Raw genomic sequence first — 25,458 nt, 5'->3', positions numbered from 1 at the left:
AGTCATTTGAGGTAGACACTATTATCACCCTAATTTTACAGATAAGAAAACTAAAGCACAGAGAATTTTAGTGATTTGCTCAAGGTCACACAGCCAATAACTGGCAGAGCTATATTTGAACCCAAGTGTTTATGTGTTGTTAATCATTATGCTATACTGTCACTTGGAAGCATTGCAATGCATGGTTCCTGCCCACAAGAAGCTAATTCCTCACTGGGTAGAAGACATATATAAATAAACCAATTAGAGAGTAATTCAAGAAATTAACTGATATATTATGAGGCATAAAATCCCCTGTATATTAATATTAAACCTAAGACCACATCACTCTTACTAAAAATCTCTAGTTCTCAAAGTCAGTAAATAAAATAGTGGGGTGGGGTAAAGAAAGAGGAAATTATGGCTTGGGTGAAATCGTCAGAGTTAATTTTGTGATTTGAGAGATAATGCAGTCTTCACAAGCCCAGTAATAGCTCCCATGATCTGAGGTGGTGCTGTCAGACCTATCTGAAGTGAAATTCCCACCACTGATGACTTTTTTTTAATAAGTAAGAAAAAGCAGAACTGTTTTCTACAGGAGCCCAATATGACATTGGGGAAGACAGTCGTAGCAGGGCTTAAAGCATCTGACGTTAATATATTAGCATTGGTGAGAACATTAACCTGGCTTAGTTGATCAGATTAGCTCACAGTCACCTTGGAAAACAAAGGAAGGCACAGATCTATGAAGATTTATGGTTAGAGGTGGAAAAGGGTAGAACATGAAGCCCTGCAAGGGTGAGCAGCACAGTGTATTACCCTTATGGAGCATAGACCAAGACACAGAATCTAGGTTTCTATCAAAATTGAAGGTGAAGCAGAATTTCTATAGATTTTTCTCACCTAGCAGTTTTGCTTGGTTTCAGCCACCTAATAACACAGTATGTTCCAAGTATGCCTTAAAGATACATAATTTGCTACATTCCACTTCAGTTAAGTTAAAGAATTGTTTTAATCAAGCATTTCAGTACTTTACTCCCGGTTGGTTATCTACATTCCATGACTAATCATGTTCAGACAAAATAATGTCATTTTTAGTATAGCACCTTCTCTAAAACAGCTTCTTATCCCATGTTTCCAGAAGGGAACACATGCGTTCATGTATAAGAGAGAGGGAAGGTTATTTGTTCTAAATTGCACAACAAAAAAATATTTTGAAATTCACATTAAAGATACTTTAATGTTCTTTTTTACATTTTTTATGTCCATGGAAAGATGTCATGTATGTCATGGGAAGTTCATTTTAATCTTTGGTTGTTTAACCTCTTTACTTTGTACTTAAGGAAACCAGTATCAGAATACAGAATCTAAAACCTTAAACTACAATTAAAATAAGAAAAAGAATGAAAACACATTTACCTGAACCTCAGCCCTACTAAATAAAATGGAATACTTCTATTGGGCCTTTTCTTTCCCCTGGCATTTATAGCTTTTATGTCTCAACAGAAAATAATAGTTATTGTAATGCTTAAAACAGTTTTTTCCTTCTGTATGGAAAATACTGATACACAGTGTATTCTTAGATCTACAACTAGTTATTTGATCTGACCTAGATCAAGGTGAACCCATACATTCTAACCAAAGTCTATGTATCACTCTTCTGATTTACTTTTACACAACACTCTAGATTGTATTGCAATTAGTATAGAATGCCAATGTTTTCCTAAGGACATCAGAACAACCCAGAGACTGGCCAAGAAAATAACTGGCATTTGTATTATTTGATATGTAGGGGTTTCCTGGCCTATATTTTTATAGGACCTTCTGTGGCAACCCAGGAATGCGGGTCCAGAAGCAAGGAAAGAACTAATAAACAACCCAAAAATTGGACAACATAATCCTAGGTATGCCTCATTTCCCTACCTGCAATTCTTAAAGGATAGATGGGGAACCCTGAAACATAGAGGCCCCAAAGCTTTAGAAATTAGGGAAAAGATGGGCTATTCAGGCCCAAAGCACAGAAATAGTGGCCACTATCTATTACATAATTTAGATAATTCTTTACAAAAGTAAGAGCCAGGTGCTATGAACTGAACTGTGTTCCCGCAAATTCATATGTTGATGACCTAACCCCAGATGTGATGGTATCTTGAGATAGTAATTAATAAGGAAATAATGAGGTTAATGGTTAAATGAGGTTATGAGGGTAAGACCCTGATCCATAGGATTAGTGTCCTAACAAGAAGGGATACCAGAGCTCCCCCTCTCTCTGTCATATAAGACACAAGAAGGTGTCTGTCTGTAAGCCAGGAAGAGGCTTCACCAGAACCCAACCCTGCCAGACCTTGATTCTTACCTACAGAACTGTAAGAAAATAAATTTCTGTTGTTTAAGCCTCAAAGTCTGTAATATTTTGTTATAGCAGCCCAAGAAGACTCAGTTACCAGGAAACTATGTTTACATGTGATTTTTGACAAATAGAAAAGCGGCATAAAGTTTGAAAGATTAAGTGTTAGTTTCCAAAGATATGCCACACACTGAGAAGATTTTTATATAAAAGTTGAGCTACATAAAAACAGGACTAAGAAACAGGCTTAATTTTAGAAATTGATCTTAAAGATTGCTGAAGCAATAGAATTGTTACTTCAATTACATTTAAAAATTCAAATGTTGTTCTTTGGAGTACAGAATTAGTTCTTTCAAAAAGGTTGAGATGAGTCCTTGAGTGAAGTATCTCACTTAGTTGCACAAATCTCCACACAAAGCTCAGTGTAACAGTTCCTTAATTTTGCTACACAAGCAAGAGTAGTTCTATAAAGAGCGTTTTGTAGTTTTATTTTGATACATAATTGATGTATATTGCCTATTACACTTGCTTTTATGAGTGATCCAGAGACATAGGATTGATGATAAATTCTCAGTCAGTATGTATGATTGTCAAGAACCAACAGCAGGCAAAGCCATTTTGTCTTTTGTATTAACTTTACAGTCATTATCAGTCATTTAGAATTAACTCAGATAACTTGGAATAAATAGACTCTTCTATTACATTTAGTATAAATGAATGAGGTTTAATCCAAACAGAGACATATATAATTCATATAAGTACTATCTCAAGAAAAATATAATTTAAATAAATACTATCTCAAGAAATATATCATTAGAATAAACACTATCTCAAAGAACAAGGACATGGTGACTTACTGATCTGTTATTTTTCATATTCTTATCTTGGTTTTAATGCTTATGCAAAAATTAGGTTGATTTGTTTCATTCATTCATTCATTAAGCATGCTATTGAATAGGTGATGGCATAGTGGAAAAAATAAGTATTTTAGAGATTTGAAAGTCAGAGAAACCTGGATTTGAAATTTAGCTCTATCTACTCCATACTACCTCTGTGAGTGTTGGCAAGTCACTGAAACTCCCAGAACCTGAGAATTCACATCTGAAAAATGAGGAAAATTGTTCTGTGAAAATTTAAAACAGTATGTATAAAGTACCTAGCACTTATATTCTTTCAAAATTGCTGCTGTCATTTATGGATTTTTTGTAACATGTGAAACAGTTATAAGAAGTAAGGCAATGACAAGTGAAGACTAATCTCTGTCCTGGAAGAACTTACAGTAGTGAAGCATGTAAAAATAAGTTCTACAAATTGCTGTGGATGCTAGGAGAAAAATCAGTTTAAGGTATGAGATGAGCCCATACCTTAAACAGTGATGAGATGAGCCCACTATTTGAAAACCTGCCAGTAAATTACAACAATTAGTACTGAAAGCAAAGCTCTTCTGGACACTGAGAATCTACAGTAAATTCTAAACTAGATGTTCTGATTAGATTAGATCAACATATATGAAAAGATAAATGTCATCATCACGGTATCATGTGAACAAGAATAATGATGATAATGAAATATTCTAGGGGTGGATTTGGGGATTTTAGAGAGTTTTTTAAAACAAATACTTAAGAATTTTACTTACTTCCTTTCTATTCTAGATTATCACTATTATGTGCAAAACAGGAACTAAAAGAAAAATTGTTTTAAATTATGTCATTTTATTTCTTAATAATTACTAAACCATGGATGGGAGGTATTAGAGTTTTGAGGACAAAGTTCGAAAAATCTTATCCCACATAAGCTATTATTTTAAACTACTATTAAAATCCTAAATTAAGAGGAAAATAAAGACTAACTTGGTAGAATTATACTTTTAAACTATATTTCCCAATATTTACTTTTACTTTTGAAGTTTGGTATGTAAAATTTATGGCTAGTGGGAAGCTGCTGCATAGCACAGGGAGATCAGCTCAATGTTTTGTGATGACCTAGAGGGGTGGGATAGGGAGGGTGGGAGGGAGACGCAAGAGGGAGGGGTATGGGGATATATGTATACATATAGCTGATTCACTTTGTTGTACAGAAGAAACTAACACAACATTGTAAAGCAATTATATATACTGCAATAAAGATATATTAAAAAAAGGGCTTTCCTGGTGGCGCAGTGGTTGGGAGTCTGCCTGCCGATGCAGGGGACACGGGTTCGTGCCCCGGTCCGGGAAGATCCCACATGCCGCGGAGCGGCTGGGCCCGTGAGCCATGGCCGCTGAGCCTGCGCGTCCAGAGCCTGTGCTCCGCAACGGGAGAGGCCACAACAGTGAGAGGCCCGCATACCGCAAAAAAAAAAAAAAAAAGAGATTAAAAAAAAAAAGAGTTTGGTAGTACCCATTTGAGCGAGTGACATTCTGTCAAAGGTCATCCAAAATTAATTTTTACTTAACACAGATTTTATTAATTGAAACAGTATTATAACTGTCTAAAATCAAAAAGGAACCACATCACAGATTTTTATAATATATCATATGGAAAATACAGTAACTCTTGAACCACAGTAAATCTTGGGGAAGGTGGCAGATTTTTTTGTCTTCTTGCCCTACTTTATCACTAATTTCCAATCACACAGCATGCGTTTACAATAACCCAAAGTCTTGTAATAATCCTATTGTTACTTTAAATCCTTTAACCTAAAGCAGACATGGAATTTATTAGCCACTAATAATACCATTGCAAGCCAAATATTGATCATATTTTTAAAATGACTGTTACATTATATATAGAAACATAAAAGATAGAAATGTAAAAGATATATTTTATTTTACAGACTTATATAGCACTTACTATGTGTAAGCATCTGAGTACCTTCCAAATACTAACTGGATTAATTTTAGGATATTAAAGCAAATTTTGAAGAAAAATTATTTGAGATAATCAGAAAGCCTCATAGTAAGTTAATGATGGGGGATATTAACAGGTGGGCAGGTCAAAGATATCAATAGCTAATTACACTAGATTTGTGTCTTCCTCTACAGTGTCTTCAAGCAGTGAAAGCAAATATGCCTCATATTTCAATATTTTTCTTCAAATTTCTATCTCCGTTGATTGGTTCCCTTAGTAGTAAATTTCACCAATCTGTACTCTAACTCAAATGGAGGCATTAGGTAAGGAACAGACTCTGTCTTTTACTACACAGGTAACCCAGCTGACTTCAGTCTTAGTATTTGTTAATGCCATACTAGAAGAGTTTTGTTCTTCATGTAATTCAGAGCCCAGGGGAATGCCTGGCCCATAGTCTATTCCTAACATATGCTAATCCAATCAATGAAACAGGTTTTCCCCCATGTAACTGGATTATCTCTTCAGTAAAGGAATTCCTTGAAATTGGTGAAAGTCTTTTTGAAAAGTGAAATTTCTTTTTTTCTCCACTAGATTGCCAATTAGGTTGGCAAGAAACAGGTCAAGAAATCAGCTATGCTTCTGTCTCTTCACCATTTGAAATAAAATTATTTTTAGGATTTCTTAAACTTATATATATTTATTGTGAATAGTAGCTACCCCAAATTATCAATCTACTTTTGCAAAATAAAAGAGACTGTCTTGAGTCTCTACTTTTCTGGGGACGAAATAGCTATTGAAGTTATGAAATAGTTTCCATTACTTTGTTCTGCAGTGGTTTTTTGTTTTGTTTTGTTTTGTTTTTGCGGTATGCGGGCCTCTCACCGTTGTGGCCCCTCCCGTTGTGGAGCACAGGCTCCGGACGCGCAGGCTCAGCGGCCATGGCTCACGGGCCCAGCCGCTCCACGGCATGTGGGATCCTCCCGGACCGGGGCACGAAGCCGTGTCCCCTGCATCAGCAGGCGGACTCTCAATCACTGCGCCACCAGGGAAGCCCTGCAGTGGTCTTTTGAAGCAAACTTATAATACTCATTTTTCTTAGATGCAAAAATTATTTTTAAATAATTGCATTAAGTAATTAAGTAGCCTCTTTTGTCCAACAATATGTATTTATTTCCATTTTCTCTTATTTTCATTATCTTTTATTCTTTTTCACTACTAAATCCATTCAGATTTAAAATTCTCTATTTCATTTATAGCTACATAAATACTGTGGAATGGACTGGCATTCCCTTGACAGCCTTCTCTTAAAAGTCTTTTCTTGTTCAAATTGGCAAATCAAATTGGCAAAGACCTTTGACCTCCTCTGATTCTGGGTAGGAACTGTAATGAGGGAAACAATAAAATTAAGATACCAGTCCAAATGTTGGGCAGAAGTCCCAGCCAAAAAGGAATCAAGACAAAGAGTTCTGTTTTACCATTCTGTGCCTCGGGAAATCACCAAACAGACCAAGCTCAGGGTTTATCAACAAAAAACTAAGATGGGATCAAAGCATAAGCTGGGTGATATCATTGCTTAAAACTGACTTTGAGGACTTCCCTGGTGGTGCAGTGGTTAAGAATCCACCTGCCAATGCAGGGGACAGAGGTTCGAGCCCTGGTCCAGGAAGATCCCACATGCCATGAAGAAACTAAGCCTGTGTGACACAACTACTGAGCCTGTGTGCCACAGCTACTGACACCTGCGCATCTAGAGCCCATGCTCCACAACAAGAGAAGCCACTGCAATGAGAAGCCCGAGCAACGCAGTGAAAAGTAGCCCCCGCTCACCAGAACTAGGGAGAGCCCATGAGCAGCAATGAAGACCCAATGCAGCCAAAAATAAATAAATTAATTAATCTAAAAATAACTGACTTTGAAAGAAAGAGGCAAAGGGGGAAGGGTAGAAGAAGGAGAAAGAGTAAAAAGATAGCATATCCCCTGTCAGTATATCCTCCTTGACTTGAAAATTTCAAGAAAGTCACAACTATATGGACCTTCTTGGGGAATGTGTCAGTATGTATAATAGAGTTTTCCAGATAATGGAAAAATAAATAGGCAAATAAGTTGGATTTGAATGTGAACTAGGAATAAATAGGTTCTACATGAAGGCATCATGGAGTTTCCTAACAATAAAACTCCATGTGCTTTTGGTAGATTTTGTGACAAATTTTAGCTTCTCAAAATTCTATAGGCATAGTTACTGGCTGTTTTCATTTGCTTGGTGGGTAACGTCACCAAAACGTGCTTTATGGTATGGAGAGAAGTTATAGTGTTAGGCTTCGAATCACACTATTCCTTAGATCATAGTTCTTTAATGCCAGTTCAGAAGCTGGATTTGTCAAATCACACTGAGAAAAAAATGATACAGTATTTTAACTTCCATTAATAGTGTAATGCTTTAAGACAGCTCTAAAATCAAATGTAGATTCAAATCCTTGCTCCACCACTTACTATGTGATCTTAGGCAAGTAGAACTTAAACTCCCTGTCCTTCAGCTTCCTCACTTGTAAAATGGCATTAACAATTGTCCCTGCTATATATGGTTGTGTGAGAATTAAGTGACTTTTGACACAATAAAATGATTGGTACAATGCCTGGCACATACAAGTGTTCATAGTAAGTATATAATTATTATTAATTAAAACATTATTATTATATAAAATGATTAGAATATAATTTTATGAAATTTGGTAACAAACAGTAATAAAAAAGAAAATCAGTAATAAGTAATGTTTACTAAGTACATAGACCCAAGCTGAAGGCTTTTTAAGTAAAAAAAGACAAACTATAAATTATGTAAAATTCTTAGGTCCAAATATCTTTAAGGACACAAATATTAAATTAATGTGCTTTTACAAGGTAGATAGAAAACTAAACACTGCATCACTTAGTGATAACCCTTAACTTACATGGAACTTGGCAGCAGAATATATACATATATTTCTCCTAGAATTCATCTGCCGTCATTATTTCTTTGTTTATCCTACAGATTATATCAAATCTGAATCTCTAAAATGGAAGGAGCCAAAAGGCAAAGTTTGGAGGAAGACTCTGAAGGACAGGCCACACACACAGGTAAGCAAAGTTAAAAGAAAAAAATAATTATAAAATTAAAATTAGATCCGGAGATCTCTAATGTTCTTATTGTCACTATTCAGTATGAAATTTAAGTAATACCTTTGAATGGGTTGTGGAATCATCTAAAAAAATATTTGACTGGATAAATTAATGTGAAATCAAATACTTTTAGAACAGATTTAATTAGATGTCAATTTGAGTTTGAATGAATTCATATGAGTACTAAACAAAAATGCATGAAACTAATTTCATAGTGGCAGTATTTAGAATACCTTCTAAGTATGACACAAAACCAATAAACAATAAAGGAAGATTGATAAATTCAGCTATAGAAATGAGGAAAGGAAGGAAGAAAGGAAGGAAGGAAGGAAGGAAAGAAGGAAGGGAGGGAGGGAGGGAGGGAGGGAGGAAGGAAGGGGGGGAAGCAAATATCTGCTGTCTGGTAAAAGTCATCAGGAGCAAAATCCAAAAAAAATTTAACAAATTGAGGAAAAACATTTGCAACTAACTGACAAAGGGTGAATTTCCTAATATATACTAAAATTTCTACAAATCAATAAGAATAAAACCAACAACCAAATGGAGAAATTGGCAAAATATAGAATAGACTATTTAGAAAAAAAAATTTATAGGCACTTACAAAGTTAGAACTATATAGTGAAATATGTTTTTTTCACATGGTTTGTAAAAGTAAAAAAGTTTAATATCACACTTTGGAAAGAAGCATACTCATACATTACTGGTAGCTACAACCTCTTTAAAGGTAGTTTAGCAATATTAAAATTAGAAATATATATGTTTTGGACCAAGCAATTTTACTACCATTACCTATATGTGGACCTGAACAGAGAGGGAAAAAAATGTATTTGTAGGGTTCTTCACTCAGAATAATACGTCAGAGAAAAAATGTGGAGCAACCATTTACATCAATAAGAAACTAAGTAAATTAATATCTACACAGTAGAATGCCATGCCTCCATTTTTAAAAAAGGATGTTTATGTATATATGTGAAAAAAATCTCTAAGATATATTGTGAAGTAAAAAAAGAAAAGTGAACAGAAGTGTGCATAATATACTACCATTGGTAAAAAAAGAGGAAAAAAAGGGATTCTCTTTTCTTCACACATAAACGCATGCTATACACATGCATATTTTGTATATGTGGAAGACACATCTGGAAAATGAAGACTATGCAAGTAAGTAAAAAAAATTGATTGAACATAATATAAATAAATTTATATTAAAATTGTATATTATTATTATATAAATAAAAATTATTAGGAAATATGTGGGAGAGAGAATACATCTACATACATAATACAATATTAAAGTATGGATATGGTTAAGTTTTAGTGAAGGATATTTAAAACTCCATATTTTCAAGGACTTAGACCTTCTTCCAAATACTGTTATTATTTATCAGGGCAACTGAACATCAGAACTTCAGTTAGATCATCCTTGATTTAATTAATATTCTTAAATCTGCAAATTCCATCTTTTCTATATTTGTAAAAAGATTCTTAGGATCTTAGAAAGAATTGAATGGTTATATAATAAGTTTCTTAAAACCATTTTAGTTTTAATTGAAGTCAGGCCTCCCTCTTACTGGTTGTCTTTTAAGTGCTATTGTCATTATTGTTCTTTGGATCTTGATAACATTTCAATCTGTTTCCCCCCAAATCCTAGTTTCCTTTGTTAATAGTGTGCTTCCAGGTCTTCCCTGGTGGCGCAGTGGTTGAGAGTCCGCCTGCCGATGCAGGGGACGCGGGTTTGTGCCCCGGTCCGGGAAGATCCCACATGCCACGGAGCGGCTAGGCCCGTGAGCCATGGCCGCTGAGCCTGCGTGTCCGGAGCCTGTGCTCCGCAACGGGAGAGGCCACAACAGTGAGAGGCCCATGTACCGAAAAAAAAAAAAAATAGTGTGCTTCCAATTTTAGTTTATTGCTGAAGTTTCTTTCTTATTTAATGACAGTACTATTTTTCTAAAATTCTAGTTTCCTCTCTATACTCTAATTTTTAAATATCTTTACCCACAATTTTTTCCAATAGCTCAAAGTACATAATTTCTATTTTCATTAACACAGATGTTATAGAAAGATTCTTAGTCAAAACCCACTTAACAAGATTAATGTGGGAGAACATTTCTATGAGCAAGGCAGTCAGAAATTTCTAGCCCAAATAATTTTTCTGATACAGAAGATAGCAAGTCTATTCCCATGGCAATATCAATTGTGTAAATAGTCCTTGGAAAGTAAAAAGGAAAACAATTTGTTTTAAATTTTATTCCAGGACCCAAAGGAGTAATAAGTGATTGGAGAAAGTTTAAACTGGAGAGTGAAGATAATAATTCATTCCCACCCAGTAAGAAGGAGATTCTCAGACAAATGTCTTCTCCTCAGAGTGGAGATGACAAAGACTCAAAAGAAAGATTCAGCAGAAAGGTAAGATAAGAAGAAATCAAAAATAAACAATCTACAGTGTGTTTTTATTATAGTATTGTTTGTATTAGCAAAAAAAAAGGAAATGCAGTAAACGCCTATGCCTATAAAGTCATCCCATACTAAGAAATACATGGCAACTGTTAAAAGAATGAGTTACAAATACATGAGTTGACTTAGAGGTAGTTCCACAACATGAGAAAGTAAGATACAGAGAATTTTAAGTTATGTGATCCCATTCTCTACAGCAATTGAGAACAAACACTGTATATGTGTTTATGCTTATGATTATGTTTATGTTTATGATTATATGAGCATGTATGTAGAAAAGTATGGAAAGACACTCACCAAATTGACAATATTGGTTAATTGGAAGGGTGGGATTGGTTGACAGTTCTCAACCTCCTTTCCAAGGAGGAGGAAGAAGGTAAGCAGAATAAGCCACACTATGAAAAAAATATATCCATAATTTTTTAAGAGCAGCATTTTTTAAAATTCTCACTTATTTCTTATTATATAATGTGTATGTCATACATACATAAGAAAGCGAAATATGAAAAGATGATCTATAAAATCTTGATGGAGATTATCTTAGAGTATCAGAGTGGTAAAATTTCAGTATTTATTACTTCCTTCCTTTAGCTTTTAGTTCAGTTTTGAATCTTTATAATTAGCACATATTATTTATATAAAAACAATAGCAATACTAAAGAAATACTAAAAGAAACCATAAGGTGATTTTCATTGTGGGGGAAAATCACTTTAGTGGTTTATTTATCTCCAAACCAGCATATATGAGTTGTTGTATATTGATTGTTGTATATTGATTCTCAACAGACAGTCTCTGCATCAGAAATATTCTTGGTTCTAGGCTTCTGGCCATTGTAAAAAATCTTCAAATGTAAGATCTCATTTTCAGGGACTTCCCTAGTGGTCCAGTGGGTAAGACTGTGCTCCCAATGCAGGGGGCCTGGGTTCAGGGAACTAGATCCTGCATGCATGCTGCAACTAAGAAGTCCTCATGCTGCAACTAAAACCTGGTGCAGCCAAAAAAAAAAAATTAATGCAGTATAATGTTTGTGAGGGAAGTGGAAAAAAAAAAAGATCTCGTTTTCAGATTTTGGTTCCTTCACTGAATCACTATGTGATGTGGATGAGACAATTAAATTTTCCTATCTGAGGAACTATAACAATACCTCCTTCACTTGTTTTAAAGGGATGTGAAGAGAAAATAAATGAGAACATATTTTGAAACATGTAAAATGCTATACAAATGTGAGACATTATAATGATTAAAAATATTGTATTAAGGTTAAGCTTTAGAAATGTATCTGAATGCCTAAATATCTATTTGCCTGAAGATGTGAATGGAACAAGTTCTCATAAGAATGCTCAAATGCATATGTAAATCAGTATTTTGTGGTTCAGCCTGTTAAATTAGCAGAACTATGGTAGCAACTTAAAAATTATATAAAACATTTAACAATGTTTAGGATTAAAACAAATTAAGTTGGAACGATAATTTTAAAGCAGAAAACAATAATAAGAATGAGGACATTAGAAAAACAAATATAGGAGGAAGAAACAAGAAAAGGAAATAATGAAAGCACCAAATACTTCTACTTAATCTCAGTATCTTCTGTAAAAAAAACTACCTGATATGTTTATTCTGAAGATTAAGAAAAATAATCTATGTAAATTGTCTAAGACATAGTAGATTTTCCATAAATTTGGGAGTCGTCCAACTTCCCTGGTTCTGGGCTGCTCCACATCTCTTAGTCACACTATGTCCCATCATCACTCTTTTATATCTTGTGTGTATGTGTGTATGTGAAGGGAAAGGGTGTTTAACATTCTATTGACTAAGTTAATAATGACATAGCTATTAAGAAAGGCTCTGCAGGTAATTTTATATTCCACCTTCAGTGAAAAGTAGCTGTCTTGGAAGATAGAAGTTAGGTCTTTTCTCATTCTAGCCTAAACCAGTGCATATGAATCACCTAGAGGGCTTGTTTAAACATGTCTCACTCAGCCTCACACAGAGTCTGATTCAATAGATCTGGGGTGGCATCCCCAAATTTGCGTTTCCCAGAATTTCTCAGGTAATGGTGATGCTGCTGGTCTTTTGGCTAATCTGGTGAACTCCAAATAGTAGTAAAAGTTGTCTTTCTTAAATTCCATCCTACATATTCCAAAAAAATTAGTAAGTCTTTTTCACAACTTTTGTGGAGGAGACAATAATGTCCAAAGGCATTTGTTGAAAACACATTTAAGTGCATGTACAGGCACTTGTGCATGTATGAGCATGTGTATACACTTTTATGAAAGTCACTCTAGAGTAGACCTTGCTGGATTTTTTTCACCCAAAGTGGCACATTTCATGACCATCTCATAGCTCAACTATATTTAGCAATACTTATGCATGTATTTAGTCATGAAATAATTACTGAACCCCTATTATGTGCCAGACACTAAATTCTGCCCCCATACAGCATAAAAGTTAGAAAAACTAATATTAAACAATGAAACATATACTATAATATCAAGTAATGTTTATTGCTACGAAGAAAAATAAACCAGCATAAAGAACATGGGGCAGGGACACTTTTAGGTAGAATAATCAAAGAAGGTGACATTTGAACAAATGAGGTGAAGGAGAAGGCCATCTCAGGAGGTAGGGGGGACAGCCAACGCAAACTCTTTAAGTTGAGAATGGGTTCGGTATTATAAGGAATATAAATTTCTGACTGAATGATCTCTATCATTTCTTTCATCTATTTCCAGATGAGCGTTCAAGAATATGAGCTAATCCACAGAGAAAAAGAAGATGAAAATTGCCTTCGTAAATACCGTAGGCAGTGTATGCAGGATATGCACCAGAAGCTGAGTTTTGGGCCTAGATATGGGTTTGTCTATGAGCTGGAATCTGGGGAGCAATTCCTGGAAACCATTGAAAAGGAGAAGAAAATAATCACAATCATTGTTCACATTTATGAAGATGGTATTAAGGGCTGTGATGCTCTAAACAGTAGCTTAATATGCCTTGCAGCCGAATACCCTACGGTCAAGTTTTGTAAAATAAAAGCTTCTAATACAGGTGCTGGGGACCGCTTTTCCTCAGATGTACTCCCCACACTGCTCGTCTACAAAGGTGGGGAACTCATAAGCAATTTCATTAGTGTTGCTGAACAGTTCGCTGAAGAATTTTTTACTGGGGATGTGGAATCTTTCCTGAATGAATATGGGTTATTACCTGAAACAGAAATGCATGTCCTAGACCAGAGCAACATGGAAGAAGATATGGAATAAAGATTCACTATGTCAGTGTCTCATATTTCTCCTTTAAGCATTGAACATTGATTTTGGTAGTATTTATATTCCTTTAGAGAACACCAAGTGTAGTAATGGCTGTTCTAATTTGGGGGAAAAAAAAAAACCAGATTGACACTAAAATTATATGATTAGCATTTCTTAGTATTATTTACTCAAATTGATATAATGCTTTACTTCAAAACATTGTAGTCTTCAGTAATATTTTAGTGGACAAAGAGGATATGGATAATATTGTGACAGTTTTCAAAAATCCCTTTCAAGTTATATGTTGGCTTTTTTACTCCATGTTTTATCCTCATTGTTATTACTGTGTTTTTCAAATTATATTTTTAATATAATTTTTTTTCTTGTGTAATAAGAATAAAGTCTCATAAGAAAATACATTTCCTATTTAAAGTCTATTCTTTCTCAAATATTACATTATCAAGGCCTTAAAACATTATATAACTCAAAATACAAAAATTTATCATTCAGTAAGATATCTTATATTCCAACCAAACTAATACATAAGAAACTTAGAAACATTAATATTGTTTAAAAAGTATTTGTTTAAAATTACAGTTTCAGAGTTTCAGAAGCTAACTTTATCTAGGAAAAAAAGCAGGGTAGAAGCAAGGTCTTTTTATTCTTTAGACAAAATAATATTTAGTGGTAATAATAATTACAATTATTATTTATTGATTGTCTTTTATGGGTCAATATTTTATACATATCATTTCTAATAGCTAACTACAATTCTGCAAGTAGATATTACTCCCATTTCATAAATGATGAAACAAATTCAGAGAAGTAGAAGTTCTACTTCCATATCCCTTGAAAACATTTGGAAAACTCTCCTCCTACACAAAACACATACAAATGCAAAATAAAATATAATTTGAAAAAATGTTTTTAAACGCATGAATGAGCTGAAGAGCAAGATAAAAGAAAATTCTAGGTGTCTGAATCAGAGTGGAAAATGACAGTGAGTGAGAGCCAAAGTGATATAGCCTATCTTTGAAGACATGGTGCTTGATAAGTAACCAAGTGTGGGCTCTCAGAGACAAGTGTGCTTAAAACAGGTTTGCACATTTTTCTCTGGTGAACCAATGTTGAAACCAGACATATGTCACAAATTCTAGTCTCCACTCTCCTAAACGACTATTTTATGGCTTCTCTTTTTTCCTTAAAACATTTTGACCCCATGCCAAACACTTCACCTTGCCCATATTTCATTGAGAAAACAGAAATTATCAGATGAGCCCTACCTCACCTTTCCATTACCAATCTAAAATGTGCACCTTCATGTAAACACTGTTTCCATTGATGTTAAAATGGAAGAAGCTCACGCAGCTCAGCCCGACTGATCAAACTGTGCTATGGATCCTATGCTCACCCACACAGTAATTTTATTCCTGAAATTATTTCCCCTCTACCCGCATCATGTATTTCTCACTTTCTCTATGCTGTATTATTCATACTGGCTTACAACTGAGTTTTTAAATTGTCCACTATTTAAAATATGCCCCTTATAATTTAAAATTTCCAGCTATTCTTCACCTCTCTGCTTCCCTTTAAAATCACATCTCTTGGGGGACTTCCTGGTGGTCCAGTGGTAAAGAATCCACCTTCCAATGCAGGGGACGAGGGTTCAATCCCTGGTTGGGGAAATAAGATCCCACATGCCATGGGGCAACTAAGCCCACATGCCACAACTACTGAGCTCTAGCGCCTCAACGAGAGAGCCCACGTGCCGCAAACTACAGAGCCCATGCACTCTAGAGCCCGCGCCACAAGAGAAGGGAAAACCCGCATGCCACAACTATACAGAAGCCTGCGCACCACAACAAAGAGCCCACGCGCTGCAATGAAGATCCTGTGTGTCGTGACTAAGACCCAACAGAGCCACAAATAATAAATAAGTAAATAAAATAAATATATTTTTAAAAATTTTAAATAAAATCACATCTCTTGAAAGAAGTGTCTAAAGTCATCATCTTTATTCCTCATTTCTAATTTTTTTCATCCCATTCCCAACAGGCCTTTGTCCCAAGCACTCTAATTACAGTTGTAATCACCTTGTCAAACTTAAGTTTATTCCTTATAAGTCTTACTGTAACAGGGAAAGACAAATCTGACTCCATATTGGATCTATTTCTTTTACTTTAACCTTTGTATTATACTGTTTTTGTTGCAAGTTAATCACTAAAATAATGTTGCTTATAGCCTGAAATACACAGGATAGCCCATTCTCAAGGTGTTGACCTTTAAAGGTATAACACTTTTCCATTCATCTAGAGATATAAAGTTGCAGAATTGAGTATAACATTTGTCTTGTTGGAGGTTTATGGGAATACTGTGACGGGACTTACATGGACAGATGCAAGAACAAAGGATTCTGGCACCAAGAAGTTTGCAACAATCTACCACACCCCTTTCCCTTTTAGTATAAAACAAACCTGAATTCTAACTCAGGTGAGATGGTTCTTTGGGACATTAGTCCACCATCTTGGTCTGCTGGCTTTCTGAATAAAGTTGCTATTCCTTGTCCCAACAGCTCATCTCTCGATTTATTGGCCTGTTGTACAGTGAACAGTATGAGTTTAGACTCAACATTATTCCTTATTTTATTCTATCTCCTATAAGCATGTGTCAGATCTGACAACCTCCCCTATTTTTAAGTCACTTCCTTTGGCTTCTTTGAACACATCCTGCTTCTATCCTACTGACTATTCCTCTAAGTCTCCTTCTCTAACTTCTCTAAACATTCACCCTTAGGTAACTCCCTCCTGTCTATAGTCTTAAATACCATTTATATTCAGACTGCTTTCAAACTCACATTTCCAGCTCTACCTCTCTCCTAGACCCCAAAATCCTATGTCTCAACTGGAGGAAGGGAAGAAAAAGGGAAAAGAAGAATGGGAAAGAAAAAGAAGGTCTGCAATTATACTAGATATTGGTGATTCAAATATGGGTGAGATAGAATTCCTAACTGTGACCAGCTTACATTGACCAGTCCTTAACATGTAGTTACTGCAATAGTTAGTTTCTGCTTATGAATCCAAATTTCCATCTTCTATTCCTCTTTACCAATGGGGAAAGGAATTTTAAATACCCTATGGCCTACTTCTAAATTGATGAATGCTAGGAGGGAGACTGAAGGGTAATTATTTATAAAATGAGGAGCTTTTTAAAAAGAGTTCCACATGTTTTCTCCTACTGAGTAACTGCTAATGAATTTATTAATCCGTTACAGAGTTCTCTGTTAGGGAATTACTGGACTTAAAAACCATAGCAAAAAACAGGATCCTTATATGTGATATTTATCATTTAAAAACTCCTTAGTGGAACAGGTCTTTTAGGGTGATATTAATTCGATGGACTGGAAGTAAATACTTAAAAAGATGATCACAAGGCAGTGGGGAAGGATAGTCAAACATGTATCTCAAAAGAGAACAATATTTTAAGATTAAGGTATAAGTTCTTTTCAATCACCGGTCATTATTAACTGCAGTGTAGTGTAGCTCTGTAGGGCAGAGGGAGAAAAGCATCACTTAATGGTGAAAGAAGACTCTCATCTATGGAAAAGAATAAAAATGAGTGCTTTGAAAGATTCCTGTTTAATGAAAGCTTTACTCTTGTAAGAAATGACCCACTGTGCATTAATTTAAAATAGAGAGCTAGCAAGCTTAAGCAGGACTAACCCCTGGAATGTATTTAACCCATAATTGCCAAAACAAAAGTAACTAGGTGGCACCTTTGTAAAGGGAGTAGTGATGATAGCAACCATTCTCAAAATAAGCACTCAGTGACTAATAGATGCCAGAGTGAAGCTTTGACGATAACACTCATCAGGAAGAGTCAGAAAAAAGGCAGGATTTGACTAGAATATTTGAAGCCCGCTGCTGCAGAAATCCTGGACTACAAACTCCCCTCATGTAAACACTTAATCTGCTGTGATATTTGGCAGGAGGAGAGGAAGAGATAATTTCTGTCTCAGCAAAAGAATGAAGTTTTAGATGTAGAGATTTAAAATGTCATAACATGTCTCACAACAAACCACCCAAATAATAACTGGAAGAGACTTGAAAAGAAAAGCCAAGAGTGTTAGTTGAAAAGTATTATAAATATAATAGGAAAATCTGTAGGACACAGCAAAATTATCTTGGAAAGTGAGAAGATTTTTCATTAGTTTACAATATTTATTGATAAGCTGCAATGTGCCATGCAATGTCCTTGACCTTAGGGAGCTCAAGGTAAAGAAAACAGACATTTAAGCAAGCAGATGATAAATGCATCTACATTTGTATCTAAATCTATGTCTATATTAGTAGTGGTAGTTAATATCCTGAGCACCGGTGCCAGACTTCCTAGGTTTGAATCTACTCACTAATTTTGTGATCTTAGGCAAGTTAGTTAACCTCTCTATACTTGTTTCTTCATCTGTAAAATAAGAATAATAATAGCACATTTTGGAAAATATGAGTAAATCGTCTAAACTATTTAGAACAGCACCTGTCACATGATAAACAATACCCAATGTTGTTATTATTGTTATAATTACTAACAGTTATATATGAAGTAAAATGGTAACACAGTACATAAATATAAGATCTTAAAGGTATGCTTACATAAATAGAAGCTCATTTATGAAGAAGTTTGAATGCGATTATCTATCCCAAACACACCACTCACATTCCTCTATATAAGGAACTTATTTTAAAAATCTATATATTTGAATTGAAAGAGAAAGATCCTAAAAACAACCTGCCATATCAAATTGACTGTAGATACCACAATAAATATAAATTAAATTAGTTCTGAAAACAGAAGTGCCAAACAAACATTAACATCAAATAAGAAAGAAATTTACAGAATTTTGAGGAGTTTTATACTGAATTTATTGCAGAATATAATTACAATCATATGCCTAGCTGCTCAAATATATCTAGTAAGCTATTATCTTATAATGAAAATTTGATGTGTTTTTCTTTGTTCTTTTTTCAAATACTCTACAAATATTTGAGTATCTAATACATGCACGGAATTATGTTAGATAATAGAGGGTGGTAATTAAAATGGGTAAGATATAGTCATTTCAGGACTTGCAATTAGGAGCACATATTTCTGAAATTTAAAAAGATGGGGATTTATTTTTATTTTGTTTATTACTGTCTAATGTCTTATGTTCTGGAACCCAGCTGATATAGAATTTCAGTGAAGAAATTGTCATCCACTCATGCCTCTCTGATTAGCTAACACACTGTCATATCTATTCAGTTCCTCCTTTACTTTCACTACTCTTTTAAAAATCTTCAATTTCATTATACCATTCTCTGATTACAGGCATCTACCCCTCAAGCTCTCTCAGTCCTTTACTCCCAACGCACATTCTTTAAGACCTCCAATTTCTCAATCTTGTCTTTTTAACACTATCTCCATTTTCATGATTTCTGTCCTTCCCATGTAGCTTAGACACTTGGAAGAGGACATCAACCACCTTCCTGTTAGCACACTCCATATTTCATCCTGTTATTCTTCCAAAGCATTTCTCTTTTAAATCCCCAAATTTCTGGACATTTCAACTAGAGTCCATAGGTTATCCAGCAAATAATTCCCTCTTCCATTTCCCACAGTCACCATTTCATCCTTTATCATTCCCTGTCAGTCTTCCTCTCACAAATCCTTCCCCCTCTGAACAAATGACATTGCCTTCAACATCACAGAAGAAATCGAGCCTCCTCAGCAAGAACTTCCCTAATGATTTACCCCACATATATTAATCCTCTATTCACCATTTCATTGTTCTCAAAGATGTCTCTCTGTACAAGGCTAATCCTGCCATCTGTGATTTTAATCAGATTATATCACATTTAAATTTCACAACTTTTTTGCTTATATTATACAATTTTTCTTCTCCTTCTATACTAACTTCTTATTCACAACCTAAAATTAAGTCTACATCTCTCATTAAATTTATTTTCTCTAGTTCTTCAGAATTTTCACTAGCTATGATGCTCTCTAGCATTCTCCTTTCCTTCACTGCCACACTCTTGAAAAAATAATCCATGTCCTTAATCTTTTTCTTTCTTTCTTTCCATTTACTTCTCCACCTCTCTTCCTCAACCACTCCACTAAAAGTGATTCTAACAAAGATCAACAATGACCTCTGTGTCAGGCAGGTTTCTGGCAAGAAACAGCACAAACAGAAAAGGTATGATTGAAAGGAGTATAATGAAGAGACTGTGTGCATACAAGAATGTAGGCAGGAAACTAACAGGGGATGGTAAAGCACCACAGGGCTAGCAACAGGTGAAAGTGACTACTACCCCCAGGCCTTGAGGAAACCAGAGAGACATAGTTATAGGAAAGTGCTGCCCAATAGGAGCTTTAGTTGTTGGGAGAGAACACTGCCCCTGCGAATCTGTGACCTAGGAGGGAGAGAGATATCAAAATAAATAACAGGAGTTACCTCTCTTTCTGTTCTCTTATCTCTCCTCAGTGCCTCCCATTGTCCAAACCCAACCAGAAGCCAGAGGGAAAAAGAACATTGTTGATGTGTGTTAGGTCAACTTTCCCTGGGCACAAAGCAGGTTGGAGAAGGATAGAAAGTCATTCTTAAGGGGCAAATGTGGGATATAAAACACAGCCACCTAACACCAAACACACTAGACTCTATAATCCTCATCTTGGCTTTTGGCTTCATTGAATGCTGGTGACCATTCTCAAATTCAAATCCTTTCCTCCCAGGTTAACACGCCTCTTACAACAATGGACAAATCATCCAGCCAGAAAATCAATCAGAGAACACTGGCCTTAAATGACACATTAGACTAATGGACTTAATAGATATATATAGAATATGCCATTCAAAGCAGCAGAATACACATTCTCTTCAAGTACACATGGGATACTCTCCAGGATATATCACATGCTAGGCCACAAAACAAGCCTTGGTAAATTTAAGAAAAGTGAAATCATGTCAAGTATCTTTTCTGACCATATAGCTATGAGACTAGAAATCAACTACAAGAAAAAAACTTCAAACACATGGGGGCTAAATAATATGCTACTAAACAATCAATGGATTGTTGAAGAAATCAAAGAAGAATTTTAAAAATACCTGGAGACAAATGAAAACATAAATACAACAATCAAAACTCTATGGGACAAAGCAAAAGCAGTTCTAAGAGGGAAGTTTATGGTGACACATGCTTACCTCAGGAAACAAGAAAAATCTCAAATAAACAACCTAACCTTACATCTAAAGGAACTAGCAAAAGAAAAACAAACAAAACCCAAAGTTGGTAGAAGGCAAGAAATAATAAAGAATCAGAGCAGGAATAAATAAAATAGAGACTAAAAGAACAATAGAAAAGATCAATGAAACTAAGAGCTGGCTCTTATAATAAACAAAATTGATAAACCCCTAGCCAGACTCATCAAGAAAAAAACAGAGGACCAAAATCAGTAAAATCAGAAATGAAAAAGGAGAAGTTAGAACGGAAACCACAGAAATACAAAGGATCATAGGAGACTACTATGAGCAACTCTATGCCAATAAAATGGACATCCTAGAAGAAGTGGACAAATTCCTAGAAATGTACAATCTCCCAAGACTGAACCAGGAAGAAATAGAAGATATGAATAGAACAATTACCAGTAATGAAATTGAATTAGTAATTTTAAAACTCCCAACAAATGAAAGTCTAGGACCATATGGCTTCACAGATGAATTCTACCAAACTGTTCCAAAAAATTGCGGGGGAAGGAACACTTCTGAACTCACCCTATGAAGCTATCACCATAATACCAAAACCAGACAAAGATATCACAAAGAAAATTACAGGCCAATATCACTGATGAACATAGATGCAAAAATCCTCAACAAAATATTAGCAAACTGAATCCAATAAGACATTAAAAGGATCATAAAACTTGACCAAGTGGGATTTACTCCAATGATGAAAGGATGCTTCGGGGCTTCCCTGGTGGCACAGTGGCTAAGAACCTGCCTGCCAATGCAAGGTACACGGGTTCAAGCCCTGGTCTGGGAAGATCTCACATGCCATGGAGCAACGAAGTCCGTGTGCCACAACTACAGAGCCTGCACTCTAGAGCCTGTGAGCCACAACTGCTGAGCCCGTGTGCCACAACTACTGAAGCCTATGCACCTAGAGCCCATGCTCCACAACAAGAGAAGCTACTGCAATGAAAAGTCTGCGCACCTCAACGAAGAGTAGCCCCCACTCGTCAAAACTAGAGAAAGCCTGCACACAGCAATGAAGACCCAACACAGCCAAAAATAAATAAATTAATTTAAAAAAATTTTTTTCAAAAGAAAGGATGCTTCAAAATCCACAAATTAATCAATGTGATACACCACAATAACAAATTGAAGAATAAAAACCATATAATCACTTGAATAAATGCAGAAAAAGCTTTTGGTAAAATTCAAGATCCATTTCCAGAAAGTGGGCATAGAGGGGACATACCTCAACATAATAAAAGCCATATATGATAAGCTCACAACTAACCTCATACTTAATGGTGAAAAGCTGACAGCATTTCCTCTAAGATCAGGAACAAGACAAGTGTGCCTATTCTAGTCAATTTTATTCAACATAGTATTAGAAGACCTAGCCACAACAATCAGACCAGAAAAAGAAATAAAATGAATCCAAATTGGAAATGAAGAATTAAAACTGTCACTGTTTGCAGATGACATGATACTGTACTTAGGAAATCCTAAAGACACCAGCAAAAAACTACTAAAGCTCATCAGTCGGTAAAGTTGCAGGACACAAAATTAATGTACAGAAATCTGTTGCATTTCTATACACTAACAATAAACTATCAAAAAGAGAAATTAAGGAAACAATCCCATTTGCAATCACATCAAAAAGAACAAAATATCTAGGAATAAACCTACCTAAGGATGTAAAAGACCAATACTAAAAAATTAAGACACTGATGAAAGAGATTGAAGATGACACAAACAGATGGAAAGATATACTATGTTCATGGATTTGAGGAATTAATATTGTTATAATGAACATACTACTAAAGGCCATCTACAGATTCAATGCAATCCCTATCAAAAACCAATGGCATTCTTCATTATTTTAAAATTTGTACTGAAACACAAAAGACTTTGAATAGTAAAACAATCTTGAGAAAGAACAACAGAGCTGGAGGTATCATGCATTTTAACTACAGACTATTACAAAACTACAGTAATCAAAACAGTGTGGCACAGGCACAAAAACAAATATAGATCAATGGAACCGGATAGAAAGCCCAGAGATAAACCCATGCACATATGGTCACTATATCTTTGATAAAGGAGGTAAGAATATACAGTGGAGAAAAGACAACCTCTTCAATAAGTGGTGCTGGGAAAACTGGACAGCTACATGTAAACAGAGATACAGAGAACAAATTAGTGGTTACCAGTGGGGAAAGGGAAGAGGGGAGGAGCAAGATAGGGATATGGGATTAAGAGATATAAACTATTATGTAAAAATAGATAAGGAACAAGAATATATTGTACAGCACTAGGAATTTTAGCCATTATTTTCTAATAACTTTTAATGGAGTATATTCTATAAAAAGTGTGAAACACTATGTTGTATACCTGAAACTAACGTAATATTGTAAATCAACTATACCTCAATTTAATTTTTTTTTAATAAAAAAAAATACTTAACAGCAATGATTTAGTCAACTTTCAAGAGTTTGATCCCTAACTGAATGTTGGAATCCTAAAAAGATTATAAAGACTACTATGGTATTGACACAAGTTTAGATAAAGACCTGCAGGTTTTATGACAAAAGTTATTATTTTTACAGCAATTAGACTTGAAAAAATTTGGTATATATATGCTATTTCAATAACTCTTGTGACTTTAGCAAGAAAATTTGAGAAGTTATTTAAGAACAACTACATTTGTCATAGGCAGCTGTTTGTATATCCTGTTATGAAAGTAAAGCACCTCACAAACAAATTAAATATTAAATTACTGAAACAAATATAAAGGCAAAAACACCATGTAAGTTGTGATTACTAAAGAATTCATGTGAAGGTAATACTATCCATACTATGCAGTAGTAGCTTTGGAGATTCCAAATAACATAGCTAACCTTTTTATAATGTGTTATAAGATCTATAAGAATTTCACATACATTACCTCATTTGATTCTCACAATTCCTCTATGAGATAGGCAGAGCAATATTTTTAATACATCCTGCTCAAGGACAGAGACAATTTTTTTCAGCTTATTTGGGGTATAATTGACAAAATTGTAAGACATCTAAAGTATACAACATGATGGTTTGATATACATATACACTGTGAGAGGATCTCCCCCACCACAAATCAAGTTAACTAACACAGAGGATGGAGGAATTGAAGTGTTTGTGGTTAGTTCACTTGTCCAGGTTTATACAGCTACTAAGATGTAGAGTTTGAATTTAATGCCTACTGCCTACACTATTCACATTACATCACACTCCTCACAAAGCAGTCACCAGTACAAAGAATACAGGAACAACCAAATATGGGATTCTGTAAGATTAGAAAATATGTTTTAATATATTCAAGTCCATATGGCAATTCTACAGAAAAAACAAAACAAAATTTACCTGGAATCCAGACAAAGCTTCAGTAAGTCTCACAACTCCAACAACTAATGCAGTGGCCATAGCCCTGGGCAGAGAAAACAAGGTTAAGTATACACTAATCTCAGTTTTCAATTGTAGGTTTTCCTTATTTGGGCAATAGCATTTAGAGAAAACATTGCATCTTATCTTTACTTGAGGTTCTCAGTTATAATGAGTGTCAAAGTCCTTGTATCTTTCAGGGCTCTTTTACTTTGCCATAGTATGTAAGACAATGCTTCAAAAATTAGTTTTCACAAAACCAGGTGTTTCACCCTAGGCAATTTTATTTCTCAGAGTGTCCATCCCCACTCCCAATCCCTGAACACATACTAGTTTGATTTCACCATGGTATCTCAAAAATAATAATTCGTTTTTAAACGTTCACATTTGTTCATTGCTGACAACATATAATTAACTCCCCTACACTGTTCCTGTTCCAATAAATTAATGTACTTTCAACAGGCAATGATAATCACACATGAAATTCAACTGACTAGGCAACTTAAATTACAGAGGCTTACATAATAAGCTACATAAGTCTCAAGAAGTTCAGAAGAATAAGACCATGGCTTTACACTATATTTATCATTTATTAAAAATACAGATGCCATTTTTGCCCATCATGTTCCTACTTTGAGTGTTTAAGGAGAAGAGGGATTTATAAATAATTTTGTTGTAGCTTTTGTTTTGGTGGAGGAATGGAAAGGAATTTTAAACCTGATTTGACTTTTCCTGAGGTGAATAGCAGTGAATTGCTATCCATTTAAAATGA

At 34.9% G+C, this 25,458-nt stretch overlaps 1 protein-coding gene across 1 annotated transcript; it reads left to right on the top strand.

Annotated features, from left to right (window-relative positions):
• The first annotated feature begins 8,208 nt into the window (after nt 1-8,208).
• Nucleotides 8,209-14,278, top strand: PDC (phosducin). Its single transcript, XM_024751120.1, has 3 exons — nt 8,209-8,269; nt 10,563-10,714; nt 13,496-14,278. Exons 1-3 carry the CDS (start codon nt 8,209-8,211, stop codon nt 14,018-14,020), a joined length of 738 nt encoding a protein of 245 aa, XP_024606888.1. The 3' UTR covers nt 14,021-14,278.
• Nucleotides 14,279-25,458: the final 11,180 nt, after the last annotated feature.

This window comes from Neophocaena asiaeorientalis, unplaced genomic scaffold (assembly GCF_003031525.2).
Source record: "Neophocaena asiaeorientalis asiaeorientalis breed wild unplaced genomic scaffold, Neophocaena_asiaeorientalis_V1.1 scaffold67, whole genome shotgun sequence".
NCBI classification, from domain to species: Eukaryota; Metazoa; Chordata; class Mammalia; order Artiodactyla; family Phocoenidae; genus Neophocaena; species Neophocaena asiaeorientalis.
The sequence above is the reverse complement of the archived record's forward strand: the minus strand, read 5'-3'. Positions and strand labels throughout refer to the sequence as shown.